This window comes from Loxodonta africana, chromosome 14 (genome assembly GCF_030014295.1).
Source record: "Loxodonta africana isolate mLoxAfr1 chromosome 14, mLoxAfr1.hap2, whole genome shotgun sequence".
NCBI lineage: Eukaryota > Metazoa > Chordata > Mammalia > Proboscidea > Elephantidae > Loxodonta > Loxodonta africana.
Genome location: NC_087355.1, coordinates 73,361,845 through 73,386,183, shown reverse-complemented (window position 1 = coordinate 73,386,183; position 24,339 = coordinate 73,361,845). Strand labels below are relative to the sequence as shown.

The 24,339-nt window shown below is 45.3% G+C and overlaps 1 protein-coding gene across 1 annotated transcript; it reads left to right on the top strand.

Moving 5' to 3' along the window:
* Positions 1-6,520: 6,520 nt before the first annotated feature.
* On the top strand, positions 6,521-15,691 carry KLHL38 (kelch like family member 38). The gene is made up of 3 exons (XM_023546060.2): positions 6,521-8,100; positions 14,039-14,144; positions 15,057-15,691. The coding sequence occupies exons 1-3, from the start codon at positions 6,751-6,753 to the stop codon at positions 15,344-15,346; spliced, it is 1,746 nt and encodes a 581-aa protein (XP_023401828.1). The 5' UTR covers positions 6,521-6,750; the 3' UTR covers positions 15,347-15,691.
* The last annotated feature ends 8,648 nt before the right edge of the window (positions 15,692-24,339 follow it).

The window sequence follows — 24,339 nt, the reverse complement described above, 5'->3', positions numbered from 1 at the left end:
TGGACTCGAACTGCCAGCCTTTCTACTGTCAGACAACCTTTCAATTAGCAGCAAGCTTTCTATTTGTATCACCTTGCTCAATTTCCATTTCCTGTAGAGATTCTAGTTAATCCCACTTCTGAAGTAGGGAAGTTCACCCGCCCAGTGAAATCTCCTTCTGCAGGTCAATCACCTTCTATACCACAGCAGCAACTTTCTAAACCACCCCTAAGTGGCCTGAGGAGTTGGCTCCTATCTTGCCATCAGGGAGTGCCTGGCCCCTGGGGAGCAGAGAGGCCAGGGCACTGTATTATTCTTTGTGACTCACAGCACTAAAACAGGAGAGTAAGAAAGCATCCTTGATCACATTATTTCTTTCTTCCCCAGTTTGATTCAGAGCCCAGAAAGCTGATCTGTGGCATAAATGATGTATGAGGTCAGACTTCAGTTTGCGGGGAGAAGGGGGCCAGGCAGTCGGGTTATACCAACAGTCCACTAACCGTCCTAACGTCATCCTTGTCAGCCTTGCCCTCCCCAGGCGGAAAAGATGTAAGGATATTTTCTGGTGGGGGTGCTGGGTGCAGGAAGAGTTGGGAATACAGACTTTTTGGTACTATTGGCCTAATAAAAATGGCCTTGGGTTCCTAGCTCGCAAAGGAAGGTAGTCATGGCAACGCCTAGAATACAGGAGCAGGGCCACTTTCCGGTATTGTCTGGAATACAAAGCCCTTGTTCAGCTTTCATGAGTTGGTTAAAAAAAACATTCAACTAGGTTGGTATAGACACAGACAGGCACTCACATACATAGAGAAATTTTTTAATTACCTGTCAAGAGCTCTGGTGGAGCAGTGGTTAAGAACCTGGCTGCTAACCTCAAAATTGACAGTTGGAATCCACTCCACCAGCTGCTCCTTGAAAACCCAGTGGGGCAGTTGAGCTCTGTCCTATAGGGTTGCTACGAGTTGGAATTGACTCGACAGCAATAGGTTTTTTGTTTTGGTATCAATAGCCAGGAGTCCCTGGGTGGCACAAAATGTTAAGCGCTCAACTACTAGTGGAAAGATCGGCAGCTCAAACCCACCTAGGGGCACCTTGGAAAAAAGGTCTGGCCATCTGCTTCCAAAAGGTCAAAACTCTGTGGAGCAGCTCTACTGTGCATATGTGGGGTTGCCCTGAGTTGGAAACAACTCAACAGCAAAAAAAAAAAAAAAATATCAAGAGCCAAGGTCCTTCCTACAGCCTTTAAAGATCTGGTTAATTGAAACCTTATTTGCCTGCTCCTCATGTTTCTCCTCTGCTTGCCTACTATGGGAACAGCAGATACTCCCATGCCAAGAGGGAGTGGACTTCCAGTTAGAGAGTAGCCTCCATGGGGTCTTCACCTGCAGTTTGTACATCCAGGAAATCCACCTCCTTGGTACACAGCCATGGTTCTCTGTGAGTGTGAATGTCACTGGGTGCAGAAGAGGACGAACGTGCACGGGACAGCATGTTTTTTGACCTTCCATGCCTGAAGCTGTCAACCCATCACTGATCTGAACTAGCCAGCCCTTTCTTTGGAAATCCGGGCCCAGCACACACAGACAGGAAAGACATGGAAGCCTCGCGAACCAATCTAATGCCAATCAAAAATTCTGCAAGGAAAAAGAAGCCTTTTTGAATTTACTTAAAAGAACAAAGTACTACAGAGCCCCAGCTGGCAGCTTGCCTGGCATTTCTTCTCTGTGCATGGCGTCAGACCGGAGACGGGCTGAGGAGGCCTCCTCACCGATGCTCAGCCCATCCTGCAGGTCTATCTCCAGACCACAGCCTGCAGAGAACACAAGCCACAGAAGGGTGAGCTGGAAGGGGTGGGCTCAGAGGTCACCAGGTCTACACTTTCATAGGTGAGGATGTGAAGTATAGAGAGTTTAAGTGACATGTCCCAAGATACACAGCCAGTCTATGGCAGAGCCAGGAGTTGAATCCAGGACTCCTGGATCAAAGTGAATAATGAGGAACACAGCAATTGCTCAAGATAAAGGAATTATCTACAGTGAGTGAGAGGTCAGATTAAACTGGGCATGAAGACCCACTGGGAGCTAATGAGGCTATTTCAGAGTATTAATGTAATACCATCGTAATTTACTGTGAGCTTCCACTGTGCCAGGTACTGTATGGGGTGTTTCACATACATTATTTCTCTGAGACAAGGATGGTTATTCCCATTTCACAGAGAGAGAAGCTGAGGCTGGAAAAATATAAGTAACTTGCCAAGACCACACAGATACTAAGGGAAATACCAAGATTGTCCCCAAGTCTTTCTGCCCCCAAACCTGGGCCTTGACTCATCATATACTGGCTTTCAACAAAAGGAGGGGCAAGGAGGTAAATATTTCCATTTATTTTAGGTTCCCTAAAAAAAAAAAAAAATTGTCTTTTTTTTTTTTTATACTAAGACATGGAAACCCTGGTGGGGTAGTGGCTAAGTGCTACAGCTGCTAACGAAGAGGTCGGCAGTTCAAATCCACCAGGCGCTCCTTTGAAACTCTATGGGGCAGTTCTACTCAGTCCTATAGGATCGCTGTGAGTCGGAATCGACTCGAGGGCAGTGGGTTTTGTTGTTTTTATACTAAGACATGGAGGCCCTGGGTGGTACAAACGGCTAATGTGTTTGGCTGCTAAAGGAAAAGTTCAAGGTTCTGGTCCACCCAGACGTGCCTCAGAAGAAAATCCTGGCACTCTACTTCCAAAAACTCAGTGACCGAAACTCCTACAGAGCGCAGTTCTACTCTGACACACATGGGGTCTCCATGAATCAAAGTCAACCGACAGCAACCGGTGGTGGTGGCAGAAACTAAGACATCTTCTAGATAAAGTTAAGACAAACGTATAAAGCCCTCTAAGAGAAACGGATTAATGAACAGAACACAAGCTGGTTGGCGTTATATCTGGATGGTAAGAGAAGTCTTTGGCTGGGGTTATATGTGTGTGTTTACTTAGAAGGTAAACACTTAGATTCTCTTTGTGTCTTTTCTGACATTTAATGTAGAGCCAGAATTCCCCTAGCTGGCCAGGTCAACAGAACAGGGTCTGTTTTTTCTAACCTTTAGAATCCAGAGCATTTGTTAACTCCCGTCGGACATTGACACTGCACCCCAGGGTTCACTGGAACACTGGACAGAGCTGGGCTCCAAAAGGTCTCATTAGGGGAAACTCCAAGATCTCTACTAGTGGATGGCTCCATGTAAGTTCGCCCCAGAAATCCCTATGACTCTCACAGCAAAGCCTGGGCTGGAGGAAAAGTAAGACAGGCATTGTTTCAGAGCACTAAGGGGGGTCCTTCTCCATTGTGCTGACTCCGAAGCCAAGGACTAAAGCTCTAGCTTTAGAGTTGGGAGGATCCCAGTTCAGTTCCTGACCTTCAACATAACTCTTGCTCTACTGTACAAAATAATGGCTTTACTTTTCATTTCATCACAGTATTGGATTTGAATAAAATGAGGGACACCCAGGGTCATTCCAAGGCACCATTTATATTATACTCTACACACCAAGGAGCCCTGGTGGTACCGTGGTTGAGCATTCAGCTGCTAACCAAAACATCGGCAGTTTGAGTCCACCAGCTTCTTCTTGGAAACTCTGTGGGGCAGTTCTACTGTGTAGGAATCAACTCGATGGCGACAGGTTTTCTACACACCAAGCTGTACTTGACAACCCTGGTAAACTTACATAGCAAAAGAGGGCGTGAAGGCCACTCAACGAGGTTCCCTCTCTTTCTCCCTTCTCAGTTCTCCTTTCTACTACAGCCCAATTCAGCAACTATATATAATTTACCCACTATGCCAGGCACTGTACTGGGCACCCGAGACAGTAAGATAAGGCTCCTGCCATCCAGACACTTACATTCTAATAGGAGAGTCACAGGCAAGTAAACATAGTTGCAACGAGGCATGAGGCATGCAATGTGTTAGAAGTACACGGAGGGAATGAGAACAGTACAGAGAAGTGAGAAATGAATTGTCTGAGAGGGCCAAGGAAAACTTGCAGAGAAGCTGATATACAAACTAAGTTCTGAAGGGTGAATAGAAGTTCAGCCGTGGAAATGGAGGAACTGCCAAAAGGAAGCACGTGCAAAGGCTCAGAAGCAGAAATAGCTGGACCTTAGGCCCTTTAATCACCGCCCATCTGTCCATTTGTCATACTGTGATGGCTTCCTTGTTCCTGTGATTCTGAAAGCTTTGCCACAAGACTAAGACAGACTAGGAAGAAAGGCCTGGCAATCAACTTCCAAAAATTAGAAACCTCGGTAGAAACCCTATGGATCACATCAGAACATTGTCCAACTCACTTGCTTTGGATGCATCAACAGGAGGGATCAATGGATGGAGAAGGACATCATGTTTGGTGATGCAGAGAGCCAGCGAGGGGCGAGAGAGACCCTCAGTGAGATGGACTGACATAGTAGTCACAATAATGGACTCGAACATGCCAGTGATCATGAGGATGACAAAGGACTGGGTAATATTTCATTCTGTTCTACATAGGGTCATCCATAAGCCGGAGCTGACTCCATGGCAGCTGTCTGTCTAACCATCTATCTTTCTATCTCGGTCCTTTTAGAAACTTGGCTGCCTATTCACCTGTTATATCACCAGCATCACTCAGAAGCTCAGGAATAGCCACCAACTCTGATATCAGAAACCCCAGTAGTGTAGTGGTTAAAAGCTACGGGTGCTAACCAAAAGATCAGTTGTTCGAATCCACCAGGAACTCCTTGGAAACTCTATGGGGCAGTTCTACTCTGTCCTATAGGGTTGCTATGAGTTGGAATCAACTCGATGGCAATGAGCTTATTTTTTGTTTTTGTTTTTTTTCTGATATCGGTACAAACAGCTTCTCTTTCCAGCTCCTTGCCTATATCTCCATGGGTCTCTGATCTCCTTGGATCAGGCCCTCTGCTCCAAATTTTGGCCTCCGGACCCTTGACCCAATGACAAGGATCCCTGACCTTGACCCTCTGGACTTCTTTGGACCTTTTCCTCCTCCTCTTTCCACTTTTCTCCTCTTCTCTCAACCTTTCCTCTTTTCACCTCTACTCCTCTCCCCCTCCTTCCCTTCCCTCTCTCTTTCTCTGTCTCGCTGGTACACCTTTATCCTGGAACAATATGACTTACCTCCTGACCTCTTTCTCAAACCTACCAGATGGATGAATATGGAAAAGTAAAACAGAAAAACAAACCTAAACTGTAAAACCTAACTGAAGAACCACTCGTATGTGTCCGTGACAGGCAGGTATGACATGGATTAGCAGAGACCTGACCATAAAGAGTGGTCAGAGCTTGTGGGCAAGGAGGCCCAACAAAGGTTTGTTTTCCTGAGTCTGGAAACTCCAGGGTGCTCAATAGATATTAAAAAGCAATCTTTGTCACAGATTCGGTCACCTTGGAACCTAGAGGAGGAAATCACAGCCTTCTCCAATGACCCCGCCAGGCAGATGGTGAGAAATAGAGACCCAGTGAGCAGAGCCCATGAGCCCATGTCCTGGCTTCCTTTGTGACCACCTGCCACCTTCGTCAGGGCCCAGCGCTATCTTCAGTGACTCTCCACAGGTCGTGGCAACCTGTTTACAGACATCTAGAATTCCCAGGCACTTTTAGGACAAGAGAATCAGGATGTTTCCAAGTGGGCAGCAAGGTCTTCTTCCAGAGAAGCTGTTCCTCTGGATCTATTTATGCTGCTGTAAACACATGCCAAAGAAACAAGGCGTGTGGGCATGCGCCAGCTCTGCAGGCCCGAGGGTGGCTGCAAAAGGCAACTGGAAAGTCACATGTCATAACAGTGGAAAGTACATATGCGACTATTCTTAGCCCTGGAATGTATACACTGTCTCCTGCCCAGCAGCTCTTTCACAAAGCTCTAGAAAACTGTGAAAGTGCCTTCAGCATAAACAAATCCAGAAATCTTCCAGGACAGACCATTTGCCAACTGAAGGAAAGGCCTGGGTTTATGGTTTCCCTTGAAGTCGGAGGTCGAAACTTTCCGGGGAGACAAGGGGGACCAGGCATCGGTGGATGTCACTGCAGCAAAACAAGGTAAATGTCCCCAATGCTGGCTTCTTCTGCTGGGAGACCGCCAGATGTCACCCAGTAAACCCTGTCCAGGGTGTTGTTTGGTTTCTGCTTTCTATTTATCCCATCTTAAAAATGAAACCGAAAAGACTCAGTAAAGTCAAGTTTCAAAAAAAATTGCAAAGACCCATTTTCGTGGTTCATTTCGGTCTAGTTACCAGAGGGCCACGCCCCCAGAATGACATCCCTGGGGAAGGACAAACTCGCAGAAAGAGACATTTAGATGCATTTACTTAACAACAGATATGCTGAGAATCTGGAGAAAGGCTTACATACTTCTTCTAGCCACGTACATTGAATATTATCTTACATCAAGCCCCTGATAGTCCAGAAACTTCCAACAACCTTTTTTCCCCTTCTGACTAGCCAGAGATCCCATGTGCATGTTACTTTGGAGAGTAATCAACCAAAAACGGAGGTGTCGGCTTTGAGATCTGGGGTGCGGGTGGCCTCCCTTTCCAACCTTCATTAAATGATGCCCTTGGCCACACCAGAAGTATCTAGGTGAACAGACATAAATGCTTCACATCTCAGAGCCACCACAGCTAAACCCTCCAGCACATTCTAAGACTTGACTCTCCCCCACAGCTAAACCCTCCAGGACATTCTAAGAAAAACTTGATTCTCACTCCCTCTTGGGGCTTCCTCCCCTCTTTGTAGGATGGACGAGGAGTCGCCAGATGGGCTGCTCTTCAAAGACCTTGACTTCTCTTCTGACTTGCTGAGGCAACTCAATGGCTTAAGACAAGATGGGATCCTGACAGATGTGAGCATCTGTGTGGGTACCTGGGTGGTGCCCTGCCACCGAAACGTGCTGGCCTCCAGCAGCCCCTACTTCAGGGCCATGTTCTGCAGCAACTTCAGGGAGAGCAGTGAGTCCAAAGTTCAGCTGAAAGGCATCGACCCCACCACTCTGGACCAGATCATCCTGTATGTCTATACCGGCAAGGTGCACATCACAGCTGAGAGAGCTCTCCCTTTGATGGAGGCAGCTTCCATGTTGCAATATCCCAAGCTCTTTGAGGCCTGCTCTTCGTACCTCCAGAGCCAGCTGACCCCCAGCAATTGCCTGGGCATGATCAGACTCTCTGAAATCTTAAGTTGTGAGACCCTCAAGAAGAAAGCGAGGGAGGTGGCCCTAAAGTATTTCCCAGAGGTGGCCTCATCGGCCGACCTGAAAGAACTCTGTGCTTTGGAGTTGAAAGATTACCTCGGAGACGATGGGCTCTGTGGGGAGGAGGAAAAGGTGTTTGAGGCTCTCATGGTTTGGATCAAGCATGACCTCGAGGCCCGGAAACGCTATGTGCAGGAACTGTTCAAGCAGGTCAGGCTTCAGTATGTCCACCCGGCCTTCTTCTACCATTTCATAGCCAGCGACGCCCTCCTTCAAACCTCACCTGCATGCCAGGCCATCTTGGAGACAGCCAAGAGGCAGGTGTTTTCTTTGTATGGCACCACTGCCCCAGACCTCAAACCCCTGTGTCATGTCCCTCCAAGAAAGTCTTACCAAGATTTCCTCATCCTCTTGGGTGGAAGGAAGGACAACCAGCAGACCACCAGGGATGTTCTGCTCTACAACGGACAGACCGACCAATGGCAGGACCTTGCCAAACTCCCGACCCGGCTGTACAAGGCCTCGGCCGTCACCTTGCACCGCAGTGTCTACGTCATTGGGGGCATGGCCATCAGGTCACAGAAGAGTCTAGCCAGCCCCAACGTTTACATCTTCTCCCTAAAACTCAATCAGTGGCAGCTAGGGGAACCTATGCTGGTGGCCCGCTACTCTCACAGAAGCGCTGCCCATAAGAACTTCATCTTCTCCATCGGGGGGCTTGGAGACAGGCAGGAGGTCATAGGCTCCATGGAGAGATATGACAGCATCTGCAATGTCTGGGAGAGTATGGCCAGAATGCCAGTGGGTGTTCTCCACCCTGCAGTTGCTGTGAAAGACCAAAGACTCTACCTCTTTGGGGGAGAGGACATCATGCAGAACCCTGTGCGCCTTATTCAGGTAAATGGCTGGTCCTTACGTCTTGTAAGCGCATGAATGTACCCCCTACACACACCCACCCACCCATTTCTCATTTATGCAGGATGGATGGAAGGAAGGGAGGGAGGGAGGGAGGGAGGGAGGAAGGAAGGAAGGAAGGAAGGAAGGAAGGAAGGAAGGAAGGAAGGAAGGAAGGAAGGAAGGAAGGAAGGAAGGAAGGAAGGAAGGAAGGAAGGAAGGAAGGAATTTTTTCAGCAAGATTTCATCAATTTATGTGTCCTTTTTGTGTAAATTCAATACACACAAAAGCACATGAGATACAATCCCTTTCCACAAAGAGTTTATTTGAGAAAAAAATCTAACAATTCAAGCTAGAACACACTTAATATCAGATGCTGAAGTTCTACAGGAATTTAGCAGATGTTTCTAACCCAAATAAGTATGGGCTTAGAAGAAGATTCCCAAGCACTGATTCACAGACTGCTTATTACCTAATCCCCTCAACTCCATCTCAGCGCTACGCAATCACAGTCTCTTTGTGTAGGGTCCAGACATTTACTATTTCCGGAAGATTATAAGGTGCAGCCAGGTTGGGGAACCCCTGCCTTAAATGACAGGTAGATATTATTTTCACTCAGAAGCTCTCAGAAAAGTAGGATTCATAAAAGATCAAAATTTCAGAATAGTATGATATTTTCCAGTTTTATGCAAGTTCTGGTTATCTGCAGCTCATCTAATGATGTGGAAAACCTGAGTAACAAGTCTATCTTTAAAGATCCTGAGGGAGACCACATGAGATTTGCTTTGTTCCTTTCTAAGGAAGAGTTATGTTGAGTGCCAACCACTGTGAGGGCCCTGAAGACACAAGCATGTGCAGCAAATTCCAGTTGCCCTCAAGGAGCTTACGAGAGAATTACAGTTCAGATGCTGCAATACAGGGGTGTTCTAAGAGCATAAGGGGGTGCCCAAAACCAGTTTAGTGGGAGTCAGGGGGCTTTAAGTTTCAGGAACTTTGGACGGAACCCTGTGAGGTCGGCTTAAGCTGACTTGAACAGAGAGGTCAACCCCAATACCTACTACAATTGAGTGGATTATGAATCATAGTGACCCCATAGGGTTTCCAAGGTTGCAAATTTTTACAGAAGCAGACTGCCACGTCTTTCTCCTGCAGAGCAGCTGGTGGGTTTGAACCGCCGACCTTTCTGTTAGCAGCCAAGAGCTTTAACCACCGCACCACCAGAGAGGTACAGAGGATAAATGGCAGGTAAAGATGAGGAGCAAAGAAGCTTTGCATTTCCAGAATTTCCCTCTGGATGCCTGTGGACATGTAGAGTGGATGTCAAGAGAGCCCAGAATAGAAGGATCTGACATATGGAAGGAGGCAAGGAAGCTCCTCTGAGCAGATGTTGAATCTGCCATCTGAAGGAGGAGTCGAGTTATCTACTGAGGGAGGAGGAGTGTTCCTGGGTAAGGGAACAGCTTGTACAAAGGCTCTGAAGCAGATAGGGGCACAGCCCATTGCCTTGAGGAGCTGAAAGAATGAGCAATGTGGTCGCAACACAGAGCAAGGAGAAAGGTATTGTGCCAAGGAGTAGCTGGGGCGGGGGCTGTTAACCAGTAACCACCAGTCGCCATCAAATTGATTCTGACTCATGGCGACCCCATGTGTGTCACAGGAGAACTGGGCTCCACAGGGCTTACAGTAGCTGATTTTTTGGAAGTTGATCCCCAGGCCTTTCTTCCAAGGTACTTCTGAGTGAAGTTGAATCTCCAATCTTTTGGTTAGCAAGTGACTGCATTAACCCTTTGCACCACCGAGGGCAGGGGTGTTAGTTTCCTAAATAATCTCCATCAGCCCCCTTCCCAAGCTACCAGAGCAACCCCCTCCTCCCAGGCTGCTGCCCCTAAGCCCCTCCTAGGTAGAAATTCTGGAAAGGGGTGTGTTGGGAGATGAGGATGGTCTGGCAGGGCTTTGTAGGCCTTGACAAGGAATTGGGCCTATAGCCAGAGAGTAATGGGACATCATTAAAGGGTGAGGAATTCTAATTTGCATTTCCAGAATTTTCCTCTAGGTGCCTGTGGAGAATGGGTTGAAGGGGGGTTCAGTGGGCGAAGGGATGTGGGTTGGGGGAGGGCTCTTCCTGAGGTTCAGGCAAGGGATGATGATGGCTTGGACTAGGTCAGTGTCAGTGGGGCTGGAGAAAAGTGACTTAAGTCTTTTTCCGTTTTTTCTCATCTTCACTTCTGCAGCCCATATTTTTGGTTGCTCCTCTCAGACTATCAAGGTGGATTCTTAATCTTTCCAGTGATGCTCCCTGCTTCCCTTCAAGCTCTGACCACAGGATGCAGATATAATGAAGGGCCTCTATGTAAAGCTAGAGCCCCTTCTTCTTTCTTGACTATTTTTCAAACTCAGGTCAACAAATATATGGAGGATTTCACACTGCAAAATTGTCATCAACTTCCTAAGACAAAAACGCAAAGCTCTAAATTAGCATATCAAGAAATGTGTAGTGCAATCAAATGAGCTCCTCGCAGAGCCAAAAAAAAAATTTTTTTTTAAACAGATAGTATGACCCTTGACATTGGGTAAAAACATTAATTTGGATGTTTTTCTTACCCATTTAGGACTAGCATTGAAATGGAAATTTCACTCATTCAATTATAGTTTAAAATGAATGCTTGGGGTTACTTGATGGGTTTTTAGACATGGGCTCTGAGTTTTCTTCCTAGGATGGTTCATTTGCATGCATTCTTTCAAGAATTTATACTGCAGCAGGGCTACTGAGCAAATTGTGTGTGTACGTGTACCTTGCTACCTGGCCTTCTTTCTACCTCTATTTCTGGAAAATCCTTCACCATAGCAAAGTGTCCCTTGCTCCATTGGTCAAAGATCCTCCCTTGTTATCCTGGGCCCAGCCTCTCTGGGGTATTATGAGGATTGTGAACAAATGTTTAATCTGTTTTTGATACCATACGCAAAGCTGATAGAAAACAGAAGGCCAGGAGGTAATTACTCACTTGAGTAAAATGCAACCAGTGTTTGCTTTTCTTCCAAGGAGTCCACTGCATTTTTCCAAGGAGTTTTGCCATCTACTTATGTGCAGATGAAACCATGAGGCTTCATAGTTGTCTGGTTCCCCCTGTCTCTAGAACTTCTGTGCTTCACCAACTCGAGGGACTCGCAGAGACCTCAAGTGGTCTCCAGTCTCAAAAACCTCCCTCAGGAAAAGCCACACTGACATGGTCCCAGACAGAGCCATGGGTGTGGTAGTTGAGAGCACGAACTCTAGGCTCAACCAGACTAGCTCTTCCACTCACTCTAGCTGTGAGACCTCGGGTATGTGCTTAACCTCTCTAAGCCTCAATGGTCTAATCTGAAAAATGGGAAGAAGTAATAGTAAGTACCTAATAGGATGGTTATGATGATTAAGTCCAATAAAATGAACAACCTAAAGCCCTTAATAATATTGTTGTTGTTGTTGTTGCTAGGTGCTGTAGACTCAGTTCCAACTCATAGCAACCCTAGGTACTGCAGAACAAAACACCGCCTGGTCCTGTGCCATTCTCACAATCGTTGGTGTCTTTGAGCCCATTGTTGCAGCCACTGTGTCAATCCATCTCATTGAGGTCTTCCTCTTTTTCGAGACCCTCTACCTTACCAAGAATGATGTCCTTCTCCAAGGACTGGTCCCTCCTGATAACACGTCCAAAGTACATAAGACAAAATCTTGCCATCCTTGCTTCTAAGGAGCATTCTGGGTGTACCTCCTCCAAGATGGTTTTGTTCCTTCTTTTGGCAGTCCATGGTATAATCAATACTTTGGCTTGGGTCAGATGTACCTTAGTCCTCAAAGTGATATCTTTACTTTTTAACCCTTTAAAGAGGCCTTTTGCTGCAGATTTGCACAATGTAATGGTCTTTTGATTTCTTTACTGCTACTTCTATGGGCATTGATTGTGGACCCAAATAAAATGAAATCCTTGACAACTTCAATATCTTCTCCATTTATCATGATGTTGATTATTGGTCCAGTTCTGAGGTTTTTTTTTTTTTTTTTTTTATGTTGAGGTGCAATCCATACTGAAAGCTATGGTCTTTGATCTTCATCAGTAAGTACTTCAAGTCCTCTTTGCTTTCAGCAAGCAAGGGTATGTCATCTGCATAATGCAGGTTGTTAATGAGTCTTCCACCAATCCTGACACCTTGTTCTTCATATAGCCCAGCATCTCGGATTATTTCCTTAGCATATTTCAGGATAGATTCTTGAAATGTTCTTTTTGACAAGAAATGTGACATCATTCCTCTTCAATTTGTTCCTCCCAGCATAGTAGAGCATATGATTGTCTGGTTCAAAATGGCCAATACCTGTCCATTTCAGCTCACTAATGCCTAGGATGGGGCCCTAGTGGCACAGCAGTTAATAGACCAACTGATAGCCAAAAGGTCAGCAGTTCAAATCCACCAGCTGCTCCTTGGAAACCCTACAGGGCAGTTCTACCCTGTCCTAGAGGGTCGCTATGAGTGGGAATCAACTCTAAGGCAACAGGTAAAGCTTAGGATATTGATCTTTATGCATTCCATTTCATTTTTGACAACTTCCAATTTTCCTAGATTGATACTTCATACATTCCACGTTCTGATTATTAATGGATATTTGCAGCTCTTTTTTCTCATTTTGAATCATGCCACATCAGCAAATGAAGGTCTCAAAAGCTTGATTTCATCCATGTCATCAAGGTCGGCTCCACTTTGAGGAGGCAGCTGTTCCATAGCCGTATTTTGAGTGCCTTCCAACCTGAGGGGCTCATCTTTCAGCACTATATCAGACAATGTTCCACTGCTATTCATAAGGTTTTCACGGGTCAATTTTTTCAGAAGTAGACTGCTACGTCCTTCTTCCTAGTCTGTCCCAGTCTGGAAGCTCTGCTGAAACCTGTCCACCATAGGTAACCCTGCTAGTATTTGAAACAGCAGGGGCTTAGCTTCCACCATCACAGCAACATGCAAACCACCATGGTATGACAAACTGACAGATGTGTGGTGGCCGTTAATAATGTTGGAAATTATATTTCATACTGAAAGAACTTCCAGTGAAGGGAACTGCCCCATTTTCGTCTGTAAATAAGTGTTTTCCTTCCTTCTTTTCTTATCTATGAAGTCCATTCTATATGTTTGTGATAATTTTGCCTGTAAGGAACTAATTTACGTTTGACATTTGGATTTCAAGCTGAGGGAATTAACAGGAGGGAGTCATGATGTAGGGAACCACGATTTGCCTCACTATTTCAGAGCACATCAAAGGACAGCCTGGGGATAGAAGATCCCCCTCCGCCCTGCCCCCTCCTCTTTCTCCTTTCTTCCTTTTCTCATTCTTTCTTTTTTCTGGGACTCTGTTGACTGTCAGGCATGAACTGTTCAAAAACCTACCCCATCCAACTCCAGACTGACTCATGATTCTAGGACCCTCTCAAACCCAGGACACATTGGAACATTGAGAAACTTAAACATGAGCTTAGAGAGCAAAGCAATTGAAAACTCATTTGTCTTATCAATACCCATTTCTCACTAAAATAGAAAATGTCCCAAGGAAGAAAAACAAATGCATTCCACAGTGCAGAGCCCTTGGCCCGTTCTATAGAAATCCAGCCACTGGTCGCATGGGGTCACATAAAGACCAGTTGCTAATAATCTCCTTTCTGTTATTGAATAGTGTATTGTTTAGTGAAAGTAATATACCTGCAATATTAAAAAGTGGAAAAAAGTAAAAAAAAAAAAAAAAACACTCAAATTTCAGCATCCTAATTATTATTACTGTCTATCTATAGGTATCTATGTATTTATCTATCTATCATCTAGCTAACTTTAAAATGCAGTGCCATGATTATAATGGGGCCCTGGGTGATTATAGCCATGATTATAATGGGGCCCTGGGTGATTATAATATTTCTCCCTCAGGTTTATCACATTTCCAGAAACACATGGTTCAAAATGGAGACAAGAATGATCAAGAATGTGTGTGCCCCTGCAGTGGTGCTTGGGGAACGGATTGTCATCGTGGGAGGTGAGTTTAAACAGAGTATCGCTAGGCTGGACACAAACTTGGCATCTCCTGTGGAAAAAGGGTCAATAACAGACAGATGTTGTCCTACAAGTTGGTCTTTTTGAAAAAGCACATCCATCCAACCTGGGGAATGTGAACAACCTGGCAAAGCTCTTTCCTCGTCCTGAAGTTTCTCTGTGCCTCTATCTGTAAACAAAGGATAAAATAATACCTATTTCAAAGATACGTTGTGGCAATTAAATACACTCGTGTATCTAAAACACTTAGCACTATCCCAGACACATGGTAAATGCTCAAAAATTGTTTGGTAGTATTAATAAAATATTTGCTACTGTGAATAATTTTAGCTATTAAGTGGTCAATTCTCAGTCAGAGAAGCATAGTGTCACAGTTAAGAGGACTGGTTTGGGGGTTCAGTTAGACCTGAGTTCAAATCTCAGCTCTGCCACTAACTGGCTGTATACTCTGGCAAATTCTTAATCTCTGTTGCCTAGTTTCCTTATCTGGAAAGTGGGGATCATAAAAGTACCTACCTCAGCCCTCAGCTCCCAGAAACACTTTCTTGGATGGTTACAGTTCCTAGACGGGCATATGACAGAGATGAAAAAGCTAACAAGGCTAAGGAAGCTACTGGAATGAGGAGGCTGCACTCCAATTTAAGAAGGGTTTACATGCTGCCTTAATTTGGAGTTGAGTACACAGGGGCCAGAGCACACAGACCTAGGTTCGAACCTCAGCTCTGACAAGTACCAGCTGTGTGACCTTGGGCAAGTGCTTAAACACTAAGCTTTCATTTCCTCTGAGTTCCAGCCTCAGGGTTAGGCAATGGCAGGATCGGACAGTACCCAGGACCACTGCCCTCCAGCCCAAATGAACAAGGCTGAGCCTGCCAATGTACCGCTTGGTTTCCAGGTTACACACGGAGGATTCTTTCTTACGACCCTCAGTCCAACAAGTTTGTCAAGTGTGCGGACATGAAAGACCGGAGGATGCACCACGGGGCCACGGTGATTGGGAACAAGCTCTACGTGACAGGTGGGCGGAGGCTGACCGTGGACTGCAGCATTGAGGACTCGGACGCCTTTGACTGCTACGACCCCGAGACAGACACATGGACATCCCAGGGACAGCTGCCTCACAAACTCTTTGACCATGCCTGCCTCACTCTGCAGTGCATACCCCACAGGTCTGCCTTCCCCTGAGGTGGACGCAAACCCTTCCATCTTAGTCAAAATGTTTGCTGTTGCAAGTAACAGAAAACCAAAAAAAGAAACCAAACCCGTTGCCATCAAGTCGATTCTGACTCATGACGACCCCACGTGTTACAGAGTAGAACTGTGCTCCATAGAATTTTCTTGGCTGTAATCTTTACAGAGCGGATTCCAAAGCCTTTCTTTCATGGTGCCGCTGGGTGGGTTTGAACTGCCAACCTTTAGGTTTGTAGCTGAGAGCAAACCATTTGTGCCACCCAGGGACGTTAAGTGACAGAAACCCAACTACAAATAGCTGAGATTTAAAAGGATTCACGGAGAGCTCACAAGATGAGGTACCAGAGCCTAGAGTCCTGGAACTAGGTATATTGTTGCCAGAAATCTCTCTTTCTCTCTTTCCCTCTGCCTGTCCCCTCCCCCCCAGACTCATCTATATTAGGTTTCATTCTGCAAAAAAAAAAAAAACCATTGCAACCGATGAACCCAGATTCCTCTTTCTCCTGCTTTGCATCTTCAGGAGTCAGCTTTCGGTACCATTGTCCACAGATGAATCCCAAAAACTGACAGTGATTGGCCCTTTTTGATCCCACACCTACCTCTTGAACTAATCACTGTTCCCAGGGATTAACTAATTAGCTAGTTGCCATCAATTCAATTCTGACTCATGGTGACCCCACGTTTGTCAGAGCAGAACTGTGCTCTGTAGAGTTTTCAGTGACTGGTTTTTGGGGAGCAGATCACTAGGCCTTTCTTTCAAGGTGCCTCTGGGTGGACTGAACCTCCTGCCCTTCAGTTAGCAGCCAAGTGTGTTAACTGTTTCTACCACTCAGGGACTCTGTTGCCAGGGATTGGGTACTATAATTGAGTAGTCCTGGATCATGTCCATATGGGCAGAGATGGGATTAACTATTTTGAATGACAGCTCTTCAAACTGCACATAATAGAATAAAAACAATTCCCTCAAAGGAAGAAATGCTGGGCTGACACAAACTGCATCTGCCTAGGATACTACTGAAATCAGAACAAAAGGACTAAGAGACCCAGAAGGGTCCTGGGAGAACGTGGTCCCTGTGGCAGCAGCAGAAATGTGCCCTTACTGTCCGTCTCTGTACTCTGTGGATGGAGTACATTGAAATTACAGGAAAGTACATGCAATTCAGTATCTGGTGTTTGAAAAGTATCCTGTGCTGCCAGAATAAAGTTTGTTTCTGGTGCCAATGATGTTTTTTCTCCAGCCCCTGGGGAGCTTTAAATCTGCAGAATTAATCAGGATTTTCATTTTGGTAAATGTTATGAGAGCTGCTTTTTGGAGGGTGTCTTAGGCCGGGTTCTCCAGAGACGCAAAACCAGTAAAGCTTATAAATATATAGAGAGAGCTTTATATCAAGGAAATGGCTCACGCAGTTGTAGAGGCTGGAATGTCCCAAGTCCATGGGTCAGAGTAGAGCCTTCTCCTGATTCACATACCCTCAGGGGCTGGTGAACCCAAGATTGGCAGATCAGAGAGCAGGGCTCTTGCTCACAGTCTGCAAAGATGGACGAACCCCAAGATCAGCAGGCAACACCACAGGTAAGCTGCTAGCTCAAGACCCAAGAACTAGAAGACAAACAGGAGCCAGCTGCAGGATCCAGAGCAAGCAAAGGCCTGAGAGCCTTGCCAGAATGTCCACTTATATTCGATGCAGGCCACATGTCCGAGGAAACTCCCTTTCAACTGATTGGCTACTCACAGCAGACCCTATCGTGGAAGTGATCACCTTATATCAAATCTCATCGTGGAAGTGATCACAACATCATACAACTGCCAAACCCCTGAAAACCATGGCCCAGCCAAGCTGACACACAACCTTAACCATCAGAGGGGAAATCGACGAATTTCTTCAGTGATTGTAGCAATCGTTGCCTTTCTGATGCCAGTGTTGACTATTCCTATTCAGTGTCCCTCACCCCAGCTCAGTCGCAAGCTCAGGAATAAACTGAAGCGTACAGCAGTAAGAATTACCTAGGAAGACGTTTTAAAACAGGGCTGAGCCCCATTCCAGAAAGGTTGACATGAATTCTCAGAGGTGGGGCCCAGAGCTCTGTATTTCTGAAAAGCTTCTAAGATGAATATAATATGCAGAGCCAAGCACCACCAGTCTAAAGATTTTTCTCTTCATTCTCTTCCCACTCCTGCGCTGCTCGGCAGTGGGCACCTGTATATATTGGCTCCATCCAGTCTGGGGCCAGTTCTGCCCAAGCCCCATAGTGTATCTATACAAAATCGTCTCCCTACCAATGGAAGCCTCTGGAATGAGGCTTGCTGCCTGGAGCCTGGCGCCAAAGTGCCCCTGAGCTGTATAGCCTTCCTGCCCATATGGCTTTGCAGGTTCATGTTTTGGACTTGCCTTTCTGCCTAGTTCATATTTTTTGTACTTCAGCTTCTCCTGCTGGAGCCTAAATCTCTGCCCTGCTACCTAGACCACTCGGCTGTGGTCCAAGGATGCTGCCCAGATTGTTAGCCCCTCCTCCTGGGCCTGGACACTGCCCCTTCATCTGTTAGCTGGCATCTTACTCCAGTCTACTTTCTTTGAACCTTTCTGTTCAGGCACTCGCTCCCACCTCTCCCTGAAACTGTGCTAGTAAAGGTAGCCAATTATTCATAAGATGCCAAAATTGGCAATAAATTTTAATTTCTCATCTTCCCCGACCTATCAGCAGCAAATAATCCAAAAATCCCCCCCTCATCTTGAAATGCCTTCCTTACTTAGTCTCTAGAACACCACTCCTAATGGTTCTCCTTCTTCCTCCCTGCAGTCCATTCTTGCCTCCTCATTTTCCTGACAGATGGAATACTGGTGAGCTCCAGGCTCAGTCCTTAGGTCTTTTTTGTTTCTCCTCTCACTCCCTAGGTGAGGGAGCTCACTCAGCCCCATGGCTTTAAGTACCATCCAAATGCTGATGACTTTCAAATTTTCTCTGATTCCAGACTCATATATCCAACTGCTTGCTCTACATCTCCAATTTGATGTTAAAACGATATCTCAAACTAAGCATGTTCAAAACCTCCCTTTCTTTGGGAACATTTTGACTTTCTACATTTGGAAATGTTGCCCTGATTTACAAATTGTTATTAAATAAACTTCAGTTTCTTTAAAAAAAAAAAAAATCTTTCTTCAATGCACCAAACTACTCTTCCCATAAGCTTCTCCATTCTGGAAAGGGGCAACACCTTTCATTCAGTTTCTCAAGTCGCTCTGTCTTTGCCTCTTTCCCTTCCCCTTCTCTGCCCTAGATAGAATTTGGAAAGTCTATGTGAGGTAAGAAGCGGCCTGGCCTACCTTGGCCAAGCCTCAAGGGTGAAGGGCTTTGTCTGGAGGACCCTATTTGCTTAGAATTAGAAGTGGGAGCATTGCCATCTATAAACTCATGTGGCCTCCAAAAATCCTTATGTCCTAGACTAGCTAACACCCTGCCTTTCTTTTTCTTTCCTCTCAGTCCTGTAATTAATTACCTGTCAGGGTTTGTGGCTACTCAAAGCTTATCCAAGTCTCCCTGGAGGCCCTGAAGAACTATGTAAATTGCCCCTGGGGATTTATATAGAAAGGTGGCACCAGGGCCAAGCACATTTGTACACACCTCGCAAGCCAACTCTGTATGTGAAATGAGATGTCTCTGTGGCAGATGAATTCACACACCTGGACATCCCCGTGGCCAAACTCCGTATCTTAATGGGGTTGCAAACAACTCTCCAAATAAGAGGGCTCCTTTCCAATCTGTTTAGGATAATTCCAGTCCAAAAAGAAAGAGAGAGATGGTTTTGGCACAAGGCTTCCTTGGCCTCGCTGGCTGAGCAAAGAGTCACAGCCCATAGCTGAGGTCAAAATATATTTAGCTAACAGCAGTTAAACTGAAAAGTTTCAAGTAAAAAAATGTGAAATCGTCTGACTAGTCATCTCAGCAGGCAATAAGGCGAAGGAAAACATGAACTGGAGCAAGGCCTAAACAAAAAAACATTAACAAAATATCAAACACCCCATTCTAACATAAAACAGTGGGTAGGGAGAAAGAGAAGGAGCCAGCAGAGAAAATAGCAATGGAGGGAAGAAACTAGAGCAGGAAGAATTGGATGTGGGGAGCAGGGTGCCCAGGGGAGGCTGCATGTCTTCAGCACTGAAAAAACCCACCCCAGCCCAAATGTGCAGAAGGCATCTTGAAAGAAGGCCTGGTTCTACTAAGGCCACCATTAGACCATATGCTGACCAGGACATGGCCAAGCCAGACACTGCATTGGGCAGTGCCCCAAGAGAGCAACATGATCCCAGCAGGGTGGAGCCACTGGCATCCTGGCTCCACCTCACTCAGACTCTTCCCGACTCTCTCCCCGTAGGCAGTGGTGGCTCCAAAGGTGAACCAGTCCTGGCCTGGGACAACCACTTCCTCTTTCAAGTGATCCCCTCCTTAATATCTGCCTTAGCCTCTCCCGCAGCCACTTTCTCTGCTAAACAACAGAAATGTCTGAGTATGCACATCTCAAAACCAAAGTCCCAAAGTTGGCTGAATTTACCTTCTCCACTGCTCTGGATTGTATCCCCCCAAAATATGTGTTGTAATTCCTAACTTCTCTGCCTGTGATTATAATCCCATTTGGGAATGGGTTGTCTTTGTTTTTCCTAATGAGACAAGATTAGTGTAGCTTATATTTTGAGTCAATCTCTTTTGAGATATAAAACAGATTAAGCAAGCAAGAAGAGGAGAGACAGGGGAAGAGAGATGCCAACCCCCATCAAGATTGCCCAGGAGCACAGGCTCAAAGAGACAAGGAACTTCCTCCAGAGCCACAGAAAAAGAAAGCCTTTCCTTAGAGCCAGCCCCCTGAATTTGGACTTTTAGTCTCCCAAACTGTGAGAAAATAAATTTCTGTTTGTTAAAGCCACCCATTTGTGGTATTTCTGTTATAGCAGCACTAGATAACTAAGACAGACACATATAATGAAAATCTGTAACAGCCCAGAGGGCAAGGACTAAGACTGGTGTTACTCAAACTCTTCATCCTTCTCAGGATACCTGACCCTTCCTCAGTCTTCAACAAGCCATGCACTTCCATGTCTCTGTGCCTTTTCACATGCTATTCCCTCTGCTGTGATGCCTTTCTCCACCCTTCCCAGTAAACTCTTACTCTGACTTCACCTCCTCTGTGGAACCTTCTCCAACCTTTCTAAACAGGTTCGCTCCCCTCTTCTCCCTTTATTCCAGCATCTTTCATATCATGTCGTTGTTGTTACGTACTGTCAAGTTGGTTCGGACTCATAGTGACCCATGTACAACAGAACAAAATCCTGCCTGGTCCTGCCCCATCCTCACAATCATTGTTATGCTTGAGCCCATTGTTGCAGCCACTGTGTCAAGCCATCTCATTGAAGGTCTTCCTTTTTTTTGCTGACCCTAGTGGCATAGTGGTGAAGTGCTACTGCTGCTAACCAAAAGGTCAGCAATTCGAATCCACCAGGTGCTCCTTGGAAACCCTGTGGGGCAGTTCTACTCTGTCCTATGAGTTGGAATCAACTCGATGGCAACAGGTTCGGTTTTGTTTTGTTTTCTAGTTTATCAAGCATGATGTCCTTCTCCAGGGACTAGCCCCTCCTGATAACATGTCCACAGTATAAGAGACAAAGTCTCGCCATCCTCGCTTTCAAGGTTCACTCTGGCTGTACTTCTTCCAAGACAGACTCCCTTATTCTTCTGCAGTCCAGGGTATATTCGGTATTCTTCACCAACACCATAATTCATAGACAACAATTCTTCTTTGGTCTTCCTAATTCATTGTCCAGCTTTCGCATGCATATGAGGTGATTGAAAATATCACGACTTGAGCCAGGCTTACCTTAGTCCTCAAAGTGACATCTTTGCTTTTTAACACTTTAAAAAGATCTTTTGCAGCAGATTTGTCCAATGCCATGTGTCATCTGATTTCTTAACTACTGCTTCCATGGACATTGATTGTGGATCCAAGTAAAACTAAATCCTTGACAACTTCAATATTTTCTCCATTTATCATGATGTTGCTCATTGGTCCAGTTGTAAGGATTTTTGTTTTCTTTATGCTGAAGATGTAATCCATACAGTAAGTACTTCAAGTCCTCTTCACTTTCAGAAAGCAAGGTTGTGTCATCAGCATAACACAGGTTGTTGATGAGTCTTCCTCCAATCTTGAAACCCCTTTCTTCTTCATATAGTCCAGCTTCCTGAATTATTTGCTCAGCATACAGATTAAATAGGAATGGCAAAAGAATACAACCCTGACACACACCTTTCCTGACTTTAAACCAATCAGTATCCCCTTGTTCTGTTCGAACAACTGTCTCTTGGTCTAAATACAGGTTCCTCATGAACACAATTAAGTGCTCTGGACTTCCAATTCTTCACAATGTTATCCATAATTTGTTATGATTCACACAATTAAATGTCTTTTCATAGTCAATAAAACACAGGTAAACATCTTTCTTGTAGTCTCTGCTTTCAGCCAAGATCCACCTGACATCAGCAATGATATCCCTCATTCCACATCCTCTTCAGGATCTGGCTTGAATTTCTGGCAGCTCCCTGTCAATGTACTGCTGCACTCACTTTCAAATGATCTTCAGTAAAATTTTACTTGTGTTTAATATTAATGGTATTATTTGATAATTTTCTCATACTGTTGGATCACATCATAACACCGTAAAAACAAATACTAATTGCTGTCAAGTAGATTCCAATTCATGGAAACCCCACATGTGTCGGAGTAGAACTGTGCTCCTTAGAGTTTTCAGTGGCTGATTTCAGAGAAGTAGATAATCAGGACTTTCTTCCAAGGCACCTCCGGGTAGATGTGAACTCCAACCTCTCAGTTAGCAGCCAAGTGTGTTAGCCATTTGCGCCACCCAGGGACTCCTCATAACACCATAGGGACTTGTTTAATCGAGCTGGAACAGGAGCTCTTCAAGGAGGCAGAGACAGAGTCTTGGTGTCCTTTGAGCCCCAGCCACAGCTCAGTCAGTACTTGGCACACAGCCAATGCTACCACGTTTGTGCAACGAAGGAGAGGATGCATAGTGAATCGATCTTATTCGCCATTTGAGAGTTAAGGCTGCTCTTGGTGAAAACAATTATTTGTTCAGACAAATTGTGGTTGAAGTCAGGTAGGTAACCAGATGGTACCTAACCTTTAAAATTGGGTGTTACTGAAGATCTGAGAACAATGAACAACTCTAGCCTGGAGTAGTAGAAAATGCAGGGAAGGAAGAGGATGACATTGACATCTACCCTGAGGCCCTACCTACTGCCAGCCAGAAAACCACGCATGCCTGCCATCAGGTGATCCGAATCCCAGAGCTCCTTAGCACTCTACCTTCTTGGACCATTTTCCAGGCCATGGTCCCCTCCATTGTCTGAACGTGGAAAGCATTAAAGCCTTTTTCAGCCTCAGGGGCCTTCCTGGGAGACACCAACTACCTTCCCTTCCCACCAAGTGCTTATTAGTAAAGCAGCACATTGAACTGCAAGGAACACAAACTTGGGAGCAGAAGAGACCTGCAGTCGAATTCCAGTTTGCTCACTAACTGACAGTTTAGACAATTACTCCACCTCTCTGAGCCTCAGTTTCCACATCTGGAAAACTGGGGAATGCTTATCTACCTGAGGGGTTGTTTTGAGGAGGCCAAGAAGGATAATGGACATAAATGTACTCAGCACGCTGCCTGGCACAGAGTGGGCAATGGACACAGCCACGTTCTCTTCTCCTCCTCCCTATACAGTCCTTCTCCCTGTCTCTATTACTGGCTAACCTGCATATACCCAGTGAAAAACTGTCCAAAATACCAACTTTTTGTTACTGTGGTAGAATATATATAACAAAATATTTGTCATCTGAACCATTTTGAAATGTACAATTCACTGGCGTTAATTACATTCTCCATGTGTATAACCATCACCACTCTTTCCGAATGTTTTCCATTGCCCTAAACGGAAACTCAGTACCCCTTAAGCAATAATTCCTTCTTCCCTCCTCCCCCCAGCCTCTAGTAACCACTAATAAATGTTGATCTCTATGCATTTGCCCATTCTAGATATTTCATATATTTGTCCATTTGTGTCTGATTTTCTGACTCAGTGTTCCACTGCTATTCATTGGAACATTGAGTCAGAAAAGTCAGACACAAAAGGACAAATACCCATGGAAGCAGCAGTCAAGAAATCAAAAGATGCATTGCACTGGGCAAATTTGCTGCAGAGGACATCTTTAAAGTATTGAAAAGCAAAGATGTCACCTTGAGGACTAAGGTGACCCAAGCCATGGCGCTGTCAATTGCATCATATGCATGTGAAAGCTGGACAATGAATAAGGAAGACTGAGGAAGTGACGCCTTTGAATTGTGGTGTTGGCGAAGAATATTGAATATACCATGGACTGCCAAAAGAACGAACAAATCTGTCTTGGAAGAAGTACAACCAGAATGCTCCTTAGAAGCAAGGATGGCGATACTGCATCTTACCTACTTTGGACATATTGTCAGGAGGGATCAGTCCCTGGAGAAGGACATCATGTTTGGTAAAATACAGGGTCAGTGGAAAAGAAGAAGACCCTCAATGAGATGGATTGACACAGTGGCTGCAACAACGGGCTCAAGCATGACAAGTATTATAAGGATGGCTCAGGACCAGGCAGTGTTTTGTCCTGTGGTACATAGGGTTGCTATGAGTTGGAACCAACTCGACGGCACCTAACAACAACAACAACAATTTCTGACTCAGCATAATGTTTTCAAGGTTCATCCATGTAGTAGAATATATCAGAACTTCATTTCTCTTTGTGGCTGAATGTTTTTCCATTGTATGGATAGACCACATTTTGTTTATCCTTCATCTATTGGTGGACATTTGGGTTGTTTCTAAATGCCAGCTCTTACCAAGGAATGGCCCACCTCCACTTCAGCTGCCATGGCTTTGAGCACTAGGATCCACTT

Excerpts from the sequence above, each read along its gene's own strand:
- KLHL38 (XM_023546060.2), top strand. The coding sequence starts at position 6,751 with ATGGACGAGGAGTCGCCAGATGGGCTGCTCTTCAAAGACCTTGACTTC. Across the intron at positions 8,101-14,038 it reads ACCCTGTGCGCCTTATTCAG|GTTTATCACATTTCCAGAAA; the intron begins GTAAATGGCTGG and ends TTTCTCCCTCAG. Across the intron at positions 14,145-15,056 it reads ACGGATTGTCATCGTGGGAG|GTTACACACGGAGGATTCTT; the intron begins GTGAGTTTAAAC and ends CTTGGTTTCCAG.